At 46.1% G+C, this 12,666-nt stretch overlaps 1 protein-coding gene across 1 annotated transcript in view; it reads left to right on the forward strand.

Moving 5' to 3' along the window:
• Nucleotides 1-2,160: 2,160 nt before the first annotated feature.
• fkbp5 (FKBP prolyl isomerase 5) overlaps nt 2,161-12,666 on the forward strand; it is a 69,278-nt gene continuing 58,772 nt past the window's right edge. Inside the window, exon 1 of the mRNA XM_033042767.1 lies at nt 2,161-2,791. Within this exon, the coding sequence (XP_032898658.1) occupies nt 2,636-2,791 (156 nt within the window). The 5' untranslated portion in view covers nt 2,161-2,635. The remainder of the gene's footprint in view (nt 2,792-12,666) is intronic.

Here is a 12,666-nt window from a genome sequence, read left to right on the forward strand (position 1 = left end):
AGGTCTTGGAGGAGAAAGAGAAAGGGGAAGGGAGCTGTTTGTGGGTTAGAAATTGTCTTTCTTCTCTGAGTTATGTATCCAGCGCCCTGACAGATGAAGGCAAACATGCTGTATGCTTTCTTTACCATGCTATCCAGTCAGGGTTCTTTCAGGTACTTGTGGACTTGCACTCCAAGATCCCTCTGTGCATCAATGCTCCTAAGGGTCCTGTCATTTTCTATATACTTTCCTCTTGTATTTGACCTCTCAATATTCAACATTTCATTTAGTTTAGTTAAATTTAGTTAAATTTAGAGAAGTAGGCCCTTCGGTCCACTGAGTCTGCGCTGACCAGCAGTTCCCCTTACACCAGTGCTATCCTGAACACTAGGGACAATTTACATAAGCCAATTCGTTTAGTTTAGTTACAAACCTGCATGTCTTTGCAACTGGGATGAAACCAGAGCACCCGGAGAAAACCCACGTGGTCACAGGGAAACCGTACAGACTGCACCCATAGTCAGGATTGAACCCAGGTCTCTGGCACTGTAAGGCCACTCTACTGCTGCGCCACTTTTGATGATGAGTTACCTTTGTATTCCTTGACACGCTTCATTCTATTCAAGACCTCTTATTCTATAGTGAGCCCTCTTCGCTTTTTCATTAAACAAGTGTTTTGAAAGAATGGGGTTATTTGCAGGTGTCAGTCTTCCTAGTCGTCAGTTGAAACGCTCCATACTTTGAGGTGGAGGATAGTATAGGACCAGCCCAACGTAATAATTCGAGCAGGTGCAGACTTGATGGGCTGAATGGCCTCTGCCAGTGCTGTGACCATTCTGTATTCAATCCTCACCCACCTATCTCACTGACTCCTCTACACCCCAGCTCCACACTGCTCTACTGCCTGAATAATCTGTTTCTCCAACTAACCCACATTCGTGGCTCCTGCCCAAAAATAAAATCGACTCCTACCAAAATATTTTCTTCCCTTGTACCAAATCTATTTAGTTTAATTTAATTTAGAGATACAGCTTGGAAACAAGCCCTTCAGCCCACCGAGTCCACGCCGACCAGCAATCGCCCCTACACTAATTCAAAGGTTTCAAAGGTCTTTTATTGTCACATACCAATTAAGGAGGAGGACCCGGAAGAAACAGGGAGTACATACAAACTCTACTGAAACAGCACCTGGGGACAGGAACGAACCCAAATCTCTGGCACCGCGAGGCAGCAGCTCCACCCGCTGTGCCACTGAGCTGCCTTTCTATTCCTCAAGATTATGCATCTCTCACAGCCCCCACTCCACAATAAACCCTAGTAACTGGTCCCAGCCTGTTTGTTACCTACCCAACTCTTTGGAGATATCTTGATCCTCTTGCTTTGAGCTTTAAAGTCCATGCTCCCCCCCCAACGCTCACCCAGGGGTCCTTCTTCCCACTCCGGTCCTTCCCTTTGAGTCTTAGACCCAATGTTGTGGACATGGAGAGGATGTTCCCAACAGTGGAAGAGTCTAGGATCAGAGGGCACAGCCTCCGAGTAAAAGGAAGTACCTTTAGAAAGGAGATGAGGAGGAATTCCTTTAATCAGAGGGTGGTGAATCTGTGGAATTCTTTCCCACAGAAGGTTGTGGAGGCCAAGTCATTGGGTATTTTTAAGGCAGAGACTGGCATATTCTTGATTAGTACTGGTGTTAGGGGTTATAGGGTGAAGGCAGGAGAATGGGGTTAAGAGGGAAAGAAAGATCAGCCATAATTGAATGGCGGAGTAGACCTGATGGGCCGAATGGTCTAATTATGTTCCTAGAACTTATGAATATGCTCCAAGTTGCTCTCCCCTCTCTTTCATCTCTTCCTCCCAAGTACCCCAGTTTTCCCACTGGTACTTCCTCTCACCGTCGGTGTAAGACACGTGGACAACTGAACTCTTGAAATCCCTGGTCCCTGCCCTTACATCCTGAATTCTCCCATTCCCTCGGTGCTCCAAATCCTCAATCTATCTCAGGTCCATCTTTCTCTGGATTCTCTCTCTCCCGTCTCCTTCCCTTGTTGTCCCTTGTCTCAGGGATCGTCCCTGAAGATTCGCCGATCCTTGGCACTCTTCGTCTGACCCCCTGCATTCCCGCGTCACATTCCGACGGTCCAGTTAATACAAAAAGCCCTGCCTCTTCTCGGTAGCGTCCCGGCCAACTAGGCACCTGTGGCAGCAATAGACCGCTTTCAGGCGCGCTTGGAACACTGGGCTATTACCTCCTCCATACCTTTCGGAGAGCAGCGAAAGGAGGAAGAAAGAGAGAGAGTGAGAGAGGCAGATAGAGGAAGAAGAAAAAGGGTGGGCGGACTGAGAGAGAACAAAACATTCAGGAAGAGGTCAGAGAGAGACAGACACAGAGAGAGAGATAGAGAGAGGGGTAAAGAACAGCAAGCGAGCGTTTTGATCTCCAGGCGAAGTGGTGGCGCTGGGGAGATTGAACATTGACATCCATCCTCTCCTGCATATCTGCCCAAAGCCGCTGGCGAGATTGAAGTTGCTGGAGTATTAAAGGAAGGTTGAGGACTTGCAGGGCGAGGGGATAATCGGAGAATCAGGGAGCTGAGAGAGAGAGAGGAGAGAGGAGAGAGGAGAGAGAGGAGAGGGGGGAAAAAGGAACCAGCGTCTTATGGTCGAGGAACGTCAGCAATCGACCGTGCCTGCTGGCTGCTGCAAGATGACCACAGGTCAGGAGCAGAAGCGGCCGGAGAAAGATGGCAGAATTGCAGAATTGGAGCCGGGCGCGGAGGATCTGACACCCAACTTGGACAGAGGGGTGCTGAAGGTAACGAATATGCACCGCGGTTTAATGACGTTTCAAAAAGTAAACTTTATTCTGAAGGAAAATACATCCGAAACATAAAACTGTGCAAAAAAACCCCACTACTTTTCATATATTGTCAGTGGCTATACGTGTTTTATTTCCAAAAGTAAACTTCATTCAAAATAATACATGTGGTACTAAATCTGCAAATAAAAACTTTTCATACATTGTTCGTGCCTATATATAGTATCTTTATTTCCAAAATTAAACTTTATTCAGAATTTATATTTATATATATATATATATTGTTATCTTGTTTTATATATATCCCTGATATATTAATTGTAGACGCTGAGAATGTCTAATTTGCACTGTTCTCTTGTTTTATATATATATATATCTTGTTATGTGTCTTAAATATATATATATATTTACGACATATAACAAGATATATATATATAAAACAAGAGAACAGAGAAATATATGCATATATATATATTTCTTTCTTTCTTTTTAAATCTTTTAAAATCTTTTTATTGTTTTTTTTCCAAAAATACTAAAATAAAACATAAAGAAATAAAATTATGTTTTATTTTTGTATTTCTTATATATCTATATATTTCTTATATAGATATATAACTATTCTTCTATATATAACAAGAACAGTGCAAAAACTCTTCATACATTCTCAGCGTCTATTCATTAATTAGAGTCATATTCAGTAGTGTTCGCCCCCTATCATTGAACCAAGCACCTTTCCTTCCCCTGTTTGACGGGTGCTGCAGATCGTGTCAAATGGCAACACCGCGCAAACACAGCGAGCTCACCCTTCACCTGCAACTCGACTAATGTTAAAGGATGCGAACTCTCCACATGCCGCTCCGAGATATTGACGACCAGAGAGATATTTCTCTCAAACTGCCTTTCTACCCCACCTCCCCTCCCGCTCAAACCGTTTGTATCCTCCATGCCTCGGGTGCATTGGGAATGTATTTATGCATACTTGCTTGTTTTGGTTGTGTAACTCTGTTTTTAAGATTACAATCGGCCATACTTTTACATCACATGTAACTAAACACAAGTTGACTAAACTTACACGAGTCGGCAGGACAAACTGTGAAGTGCAGAAAGCGTTTGCATTCCCCAATGTTATTTGGGGATGTTGTTTTCATTCACTTTACCAGGCGCCTTCAATTGGAGTTGTGTGATCGATCCATAGTCAAACTCCAATCACCGGCTGGAACTTCCACGGTGCTTGTACTATCTACAGCGTTGTAGATATGGGTTGGTGGGGTTAATGTCAGCATCGGCTGCCGCTGGTGCACCGTTTCCACTCAGGGACAGCAGCAACTTGTGATGCCGCCCCGGCGATCAAAACATACCAGAGGTCATTACTCATCAGTAACGCGGGCAGGCAGCGAGGGCTCGTCCCCACAAACAAACACGCCACAACGCTCGCCATTGCAAATCAAGACACTCTGACAACTGTGTCGGAAGGGACTGCAGATGCTGGTTTAAACCGAAGATAGAGACAAAATGCTGGAGTAACTCAGCGGGACGGGCAGCGTGTATGACTCTGAAATAGGATCTCGACCCGAAACGCCGCATATTCCTTCTCTCCAGAGATGCTGCCTGACCCGCTAAGTTACTTTTGTGTCTATCTTCACTCTGACAACTGATATTTATGCCCCGATTCTACTACCTGAACACAAAATGTTGACTTTAAAATCTTACTGCTGGACTTAATTGAGAGTCTCACTTCTTGGAAGCAGCAATGTTTACATATTCAGTTGTGCTGCTGCAAGTAGGAAAATCATCGTTCTATCTGGGACATGTGACAATAAAACACGACTCTTAAAAATCAGAGGGGGGGGGGGGGACAATTTGAAATTTCAGCATCAAGGCTGAGCTGTAACTGCCCCACTCCTCCCTTCCCCTCCCCTCACCCCCTGCCTCCCCCCCATCACCCCCTCCCCTCACCCCCCCTCCCCTCACCCCCCGCCCCCTTCCCCTCCCCTCACTCCCCTCACCCCCCCTCCCCTCACCCTCCCCCCCATCACCCCCCCTCCCCTCACCCCCCACCCTCACCCCCCCTCCCCTCACCCGCCCACCCCTCATCCCCCCCCACCCCTTACCCTCCCCTCCCCTTACCCTCCCCTCACCTCGCCTCCCCTCACCTCGCCTCACCTCGCCTCCCCTCAACCACCCCTCCCCTCAACCCCCCCTCCCTCAACCACCCCTCCCCTCACCCACCACTCCCCTCACTGCCCCTCCCCTTAACCCCCCCCACCCCCTCCCCTCCCCAGTCCAGTCACACACCCCCCCTCAAATTGTTCCAATCGCTCCAAGTCACACTTCCTCGCACAGGGTTAAACGTAGAGGGTTGCAGGTTGAAGGGAATTAGTCAATCAGAAAGGTCAGATGTCAACACAGCAAAAGGGTATGTTTGCTCGCCGAGACCAAGCGCAGGTTCGGTGATCGATTCGCTGACAACCTCTGATCTTCCAGTTGCTAAACACTTTAACGCTCCCCTTCCATTCCCACGCTGACCTTTCTGTCAGAGTGAGGCCCAGCGCAAATTGGAGGAACATCACCTCATATTTCGCTCGGGTAGCTTACACTCCAGCAGTATGAACATTGACTTCTCTAACTTCAAGTAACCCTTGTTTTTTCTCTCTCTTCATCCCATCCCCCTTCCCAGTTCTCCGATCAGTCTTACTGTCTCCGACTTCGTTTTATCTCTGTTTGCTTTGTTGTCAACTTCTCCCAGCTAACACTGATCTATTCTACATTTTCCTTGATCTCCATTCCCTTTGTCCTGTTTTCACACCTTACACTTCCTTATCTATGTATGTTCCTCTTCAGTCTGAAGAAGGGTCTCGACCCGAAACGTCACCCATTCCTTCTCTCTAAAGATGGTGCCTGTCCCGCTGAGTTACTCCAGCATTTTGTGTCTATAAAAGGGTGTGTTTGTTGATATTCCCCGACAAAGGCGGAGTTAGTTAATTGAGTCAATAGCAAGGGTTAAGAGTGTTTAATTCTCATATGTACTGACATGGGAGCACTAGAGTTCTTACTTGCAGTAGGTTAACCAGCCTGTTCAAACATAGTGTACTCACAGACAATATACAATAAACCAAAGAAAAATCAATAAATTAGTAATCCCATTAATAGAGCAGCCAAAAAATTGTCCATAGTTAAGGTTAGTGTAAGTAGGAACTGCAGATGCTGGTTTACACCATAGATAGACACAAAATGCTGGAGTAACTCAGCGGTTCAGGCAGCATCTTCAGAGAAAAGACCCTTCTTCAGACCTGAGAATTACTCTGAAGAAGGGTCTTGACCTGAAACATCACCTATTCCTTTTCTCCGGGGATGCTGCCTGATCCACTGAGTTATTCCAGCCATTTGTATCGATCTTTGAGGTTAGTCTGTTGTGTTCAAGAGCCTGATGGTTGTTGGGAAGAAGCTGCTCTTGAAACTGGTGGTCACAGTTTTCAGTCGCTAGGATTGTTCCCCCCCATCTTTACACATTGTTTCTCTTGAGATCAAACCTTGCCTAGTCAACAATGGACCTACCAGCCCTTGCCTGAGATTATTTATGGCTGGCTCTGTTTTGTCCTGGTCTTTTCTTGCTTGCAGCATCTCTGGAGAAAAAGGATGGGTGACGTTTCGTGTCAGAACACTTATTCAGACAGGATTGTGGCTGAGTTACTGCAGCACTTTGTGTCTATCTTTGGTAATTTTTCAGAATTGTTGTTTGGTCACAATTAGTGGCTGTAATGTTCTGTACTTCCAGTGTGGGTATGTGTACATTATTGGGTCCTCTCCAGTTAATATAACAGTTTCATTGTGAAATATGCCTCGTTGTTATTGCACATTTAAAATTTTAAAAGCAAGTTACTAATATTTCCTCAGATTGTAGATAGTTTGTATATTGTCTACAGCACTGAAAGGTACCCTTCCATCATTATCCTGTATCTGTGCACTCTGGACGCCTTCATTGTATTTATATATCGTCTTTTCCTTGACTGGATGACATGCAAACAAAAGGTTTTCACTGTATCTCGGTACATGTGTGTGTACTAAACGAAACTAAACCATGTTCAAGGTGACCATCCATTATTCTTTTACGCTAATTCCAATTTATTTTGCCACATTTCCATCAAATACCCCCCCCCCCCCCCCCCATATTCATATTCTAGCATTCACCTACACACTGGGGATAGTTTAGTGGCTAATTAACCTACTGACCAACATATCTTTGGGATCTGAGTGTAAACCAGGGCACCTACTGAGAATATGCAAACTCTAGGATAGCCAGCACCAGCGGTTACAAGCCGAGTGTGAAAGGGGACTCAAGAGGGAGGAGGGCCGCCAAGAGCAACCTATGTGGGGGGCTGCTGAGAACGATGGGGGGGGGGGGGGGGCCCAGCGGGGGAGCCGCAGAGACCGATTGGGGGTTCCGCCAGAAGGTCGCCAAGATTGAAGGGGGATTCGGTGGGGGGGCTGCCTGCCCCCAGGTGCGGTGGCAGACCTGGTTTGCCACTACGAGACGAAGATAAGACTATTTGATAAACCTTTTGTAACATTGCCGGCGCCAGAAACGTGGCGACTCTTTGTGCATGGCCTAGCTGAGGCCTGCCTTTTGATTTTACCCGATTGGATGCAGAACAATGAATTTCACAGTACCTAGGTACATGTGACAATAAAGTGTAATTGAAGCATCATTGAATGAAATTGAACCTTGGCCACTGGTTCTATGAGGCAACAATTCTCCTAGCTTTTAGTTTAATTTAGTTTAGGTTAGAGATACAGTGCGGAAACAGGCCCTTCGGCCCATCGAGCCCGCTCCGGCCAGCGATCCCCTTACACTAGCACAATATATAACCATATAACAATTACAGCACGGAAATAGGCCATCTCGACCCTTCTAGTCCGTGCCGAACACTTATTCTCCCCTAGTCCCATCTACCTGCACTCAGACCATAACCCTCCATTGCTTTCCATCCATATACCTATCCAATTTATTTTTAAATGATAAAATCGAACCTGCCTCCACCACTTCCATTGGAAGCTCATTCTGGGACAATTTACAATCTTTGCTAAAGTCGATTGTTCTACAAACCTGTCTTTAGAGGTTGGGAAGAAACGCGATCTCCCGGAGAAAACCCATGCAGGTCACGGGGAGAACGCACAACTGAGGTCAGGATCGAACCCGTGTCTCTGGCGCTGTAAGGCAGCAACTCTACCACTGCGCCACCGTGCCGCCCTGATGCTGTATCACTCCGATTTGTATCTTGCTATGTGACCGAGCAAGGAGGCAGTTACTTCTTTTAATCTCCCTGGGAAATGTGCCCCATTCCCAAAGGTACTTGAATAATGCAGCACACAACATCCAATGTCCGACTGGTTTGCTTTTCCATGCTCCCGGCCAAGCATGTGAGCACCACATTCTATAACAAAGGTACACCCATTTTAAATGTGACTGCCTATTGTTCTTGTTATGTATCAGTTGCATTCTAAGAAATGATTTGACTTCGAACAATATTTTCCTTCATAGCTTTCTTTTGTAAGTTTTCATGTATGTAATCATGTATTGTCTTTCCGCTGACTGGTTAGCATGCAAAAAAAAGCTTTTCACTGTACCTCGGTACACGTGACAATAAACTAAACTGAACTGCACTGAGCTGAACTGATCTGCTGGTCCGCACAGACTCAGTGGGCCGAAGGGCCTGTTTCCGCAGTGTGTCTCTAAACTATAAACTAAAACAGCCTGGTATAAATCGCAAAAAAACAGCATCCATTCTCCTTACTTGCATTGCAGGCAAATTAAAATTGGGTGGCTTGTAGGACTTATTCTTTCTGCGTCATTAGTACTTTGTGCCATTGTAATTGGTGCAAGAGTTCACAATGCATTTGCTTAATTGTTAATCTCATCTCTTTTTGGACTTTTGTTCCCAAGGTTTTGTTGTTGGAGTTAATGAAAGATTAGACCTGTGTTAGACAGGTATTGCCTTGTTTTGTGGATTGTGGATTTCATAGACTGCATGAATTTCCATGGACCCTGACATCCATTGAATAATTGTTCAAAAGGATATTGTTTTGACGGAGAAATGGGAGGGTACTTTGGAATTGGCAAAAAGCAATGAGACGGAGATGTATAGATAATGTTAATATTTGCAACATACTACACACAGGGCGGCACGATGGCATAGTGGTAGAATGGTAGAGCTACAGCCTTACAGCACCAGAGACCCCGGTTTGATCCTGACTACAGGTGCTGTCTGGACGGAATTTGTACGTTCTCCCCATGACCTGAGTGGGTTTTCTCCGCGATCTCCGGTTTCCTCCCACACTCCAAAGACGTACAGGTTTGTAGGGTTCATTGTCTTGGTGTAAAATGTAAAAATTGTCCCTAGTGTGTGTAGGATAGTGTTAGTGTGCAGAGATCGCTGGTTGGGCCGAAGGGCTTGTTTCCGCGCTGTGTCTCTAAACTGAACTGAACTAAACAATGACAAAGTTGTAAAGAATGTAAACAAGAACAGAGCCACCATGAACTGCAGATGCTGGAATCTTGACTGAAACAAAAGTGCTGGAGTAACTCAGTAGATCAGGCAGCATCTGTGGAAGGAATGGATCGGTGACATTTCTGGTTGGGACCCTTCTTCAGACTGATTATAGTAGGTTTAGGTTTAATATTGGAATAGGAAAGAGAGGGGGAAGGGGTGTGTTACTTACAACCGAGAGTTGGTGTTAGGTAAATACATAATCTTGATTTTACTTCGGAGTCACGTGAGTGACTACGTGAAGAACCCGCTCAGCACGCATGCGCGGCATTACGCCAGCAGTGCAACAAGCGGCTACAGCGGGAGTCATGCGCTCCCGCTGCAATTTAAAAGACGGACCGTCAGGTAAGTGAACTGAGGTCGGCTTTACTTACCAAAGAAGAGCCGGCTGATTTCTCTTTCAGAATGAGTACACCAAAGAAAAGGCTCTCAAAGAAATCTGTCCCCCGTTCGACTCCACCAGAGGAGCGTTCCATCAGGGGGGGGGGGCAGCAACAGGCGGTAGGAATGCTAACCGAGCGCTCCGCTATCCGCGACTCCGTGCCGAGCCCAGCCCCGCTAGCGCCTGAGCAGCGGGCTGGAGGTAAAGCTACTAGGAAAAGCGTCCGGCCGGTGGTTTCCGACACGTCGGATGGGGACGTCTCTCCACCCGGGCGGGGGAGAGACAGCCGCCTGAGCCACATGGAGCGGCTCCTGGAGCAGGTGCTCCAGCGAGGTGCGCCCCAGGAGGGGCGCTCTCGCAGAGGGAGGTCAGGCACTCCCTCCACAGTGCCTTGTGCACTGTCCATTGCTTCCTCCTTACCCGAGGGTAGCTTTGGTGACCAGGACTGGGCTGGTCAAGAAGAGGGGACGATGGCTGAAGATCTCGGGAGTATGCAAGGGGTGCAGGAACAGGAAGAGCTGCTTGGTGTAGTGGACCGCTACGTGGCAACCCCACGTGCAGGAAGACCGTTAGAAGCCAAACTAGCGGCCAGCATCAACCACCTCTCCAACAGGGCTCTACAGGAGCAGGTGGTCAATGATGCTTTAGAAACATATACAGCGCCTGAGAACTGTGAGTCCCTCAAAGTGCCAGCTGTAAACAGCCAAATCTGGGGGCACGTTGGGACAAACATCCGACACCACGAGCTAAAACTGCAGCGGATCCTCAGGCTCCTGACGTCAGCCATCACTTCGTTTGCTCGTTCCGTGGACAACACCGAGATGACCACCACTCAACAGGACACTCTCGCGCTGTTGTGTAATACGCAATTTGAGATTAACAATCTGCGTAAAGAAATAATAAAACCTGCCATCAATCCTAAATTTACGGGGTTGTGCAAAACCCCAGCCTCTGAGCCAGACATACTGCTCTTTGGCAATGACCTCCCTAAGCGAATGAAGGATATGGCCGAGGCCTCAAAAACTTTTGGTCTCATGAAGGCAGGGCACGGGATGAGCAAACCTAGAGCAATAAACACCAAGTGGCAGCACCCCGTCGCGTCCACCAGTCGACGTCCACCAGTCGACGTCCACCATGTAGGACTGGTGAAAGCTCGGGATCCGCATTCTATCACCGTAAGTCTTTTTTAGACCAGGGCCCAGAGCGGACCCCATGGAAAATGCGCCACCCCCCAACGTCAACGCCACATCAGACAACACGCAAGCCTCGTGGGACCGGCGGGAACCAGAGGAAATACCCATAACCATGGAGGTAGGTGGGTCTGGTTCCTACCAGCATATAGAAAGAAGGGGCTTAATACTAACAGGGGGGAGATTACACCAGTTTAAAGAAGCATGGGAGTCTATCATGAGTGATCAGTATACTCAATGGCATTAGTGGATACAAAATACAATTCATAACAGGTAAATTGCCACCAGTTCAACATTTACCCCAAAGGGTATTTTCCCTCTCAGTGAAAGAAAAACGAGAGGGACAAGTTGAACTGATGAGACTAATTACAAAGGGTATCATTGAAAAAACAAAACATGAACCCTTGGAATTTGTATCAAATATATTCACTAAAACCAAAAAAGATGGTGGATGTCGCATCATCATTGACTTAACATCACTAAATATGTTTGTTAAGTATATACAGTTCAAAATGGAAACGTTTGTTACTGCCAAACAACTAATTTCCAAAGGATACTACATGGCAAGCATTGATCTTAAAGATGCTTACTATTCAGTACCTATTCACAAGGATCATCGCAGATACCTGATGTTTACCTGGATGGGGCAATAATGGCAGTTTAAAGCGTTACCCAATGGATTAACATCAGCTCCAAGATTATTCACCAAGATACTAAAACCAGCCTTGGCAATATTAAGAAGACAAAAACATATTGTCATGGCATATCTTGATGATATCTTAATAGTAGGCAAAACCATGGAATTGACTATGTCAGCTGTATCAGCTACCAAACAGTTGTTCGAAACCTTGGGATTTGTCGTACATCCAGATAAATCTAAGTTGAAGCCATCCACAACTATGGACTACTTGGGCTTCACAATTAATTCAGTCCATATGACTGTAACTTTGCCAAGAGACAAAACAGTTGCATTGGCACAATCATGCAACAATCTAATGGTCAACGAACGACCAACTATTCGACAAGTAGCAAGAGTAATTGGGAAAATGGTAGCAGCATTTCCGGCTACGCAATTCGGACCTTTGCACTATCAAAACTTACAAAGAGCAAAGGTACAGGCACTAAAACGACATACAGGTCATTATGATCGTGTCATGAAGTTACCCACTGAAGCAATATCAGAACTACAGTGGTGGGCAAAAAACGTTTGGCATAGTTTCAGCCCTATTATCATCACTAACCCTACGCTAGTTATCCAAACAGATGCCAGTGCTCAAGGCTGGGGAGCAACTAACGCCATATCCAGCACAGGTGGTAGATGGACTAACCCTGAGTCGTCATTAGTACTTACACTGGGCATAAATTATCTAGAGATGTTGGTGCCTTCTATGGTTTAAAAGCATATGCATCAAATATGCATCACTTGCATGTTCGGTTACAAATAGATAATACTACGGTGGTGGCCTACATTAACCATATGGGCGGCATAAAATCGTTATCATGCGACAAGTTGGTTAACACAATTTGGCAATGGTGTGTCGAAAGACATATTTGGCTATCAGCAACTTATCTACCAGGTAAGCTAAATACAGTGGCAGACACCAGGTCACGTAAATTTAATGACAACATCGAATGGATGTTAAACCCCAAAATAATTGCAAAAATTGTCAAGCAATATGGCACGCCAGATATCGATTTATTCGCATCAAGGCTAAATCACCAGGTACCTATGTATGTCGCCTGGGAACCAGACCC

The sequence above is a fragment of the Amblyraja radiata genome, chromosome 24 (assembly GCF_010909765.2).
Source record: "Amblyraja radiata isolate CabotCenter1 chromosome 24, sAmbRad1.1.pri, whole genome shotgun sequence".
NCBI classification, from domain to species: Eukaryota; Metazoa; Chordata; class Chondrichthyes; order Rajiformes; family Rajidae; genus Amblyraja; species Amblyraja radiata.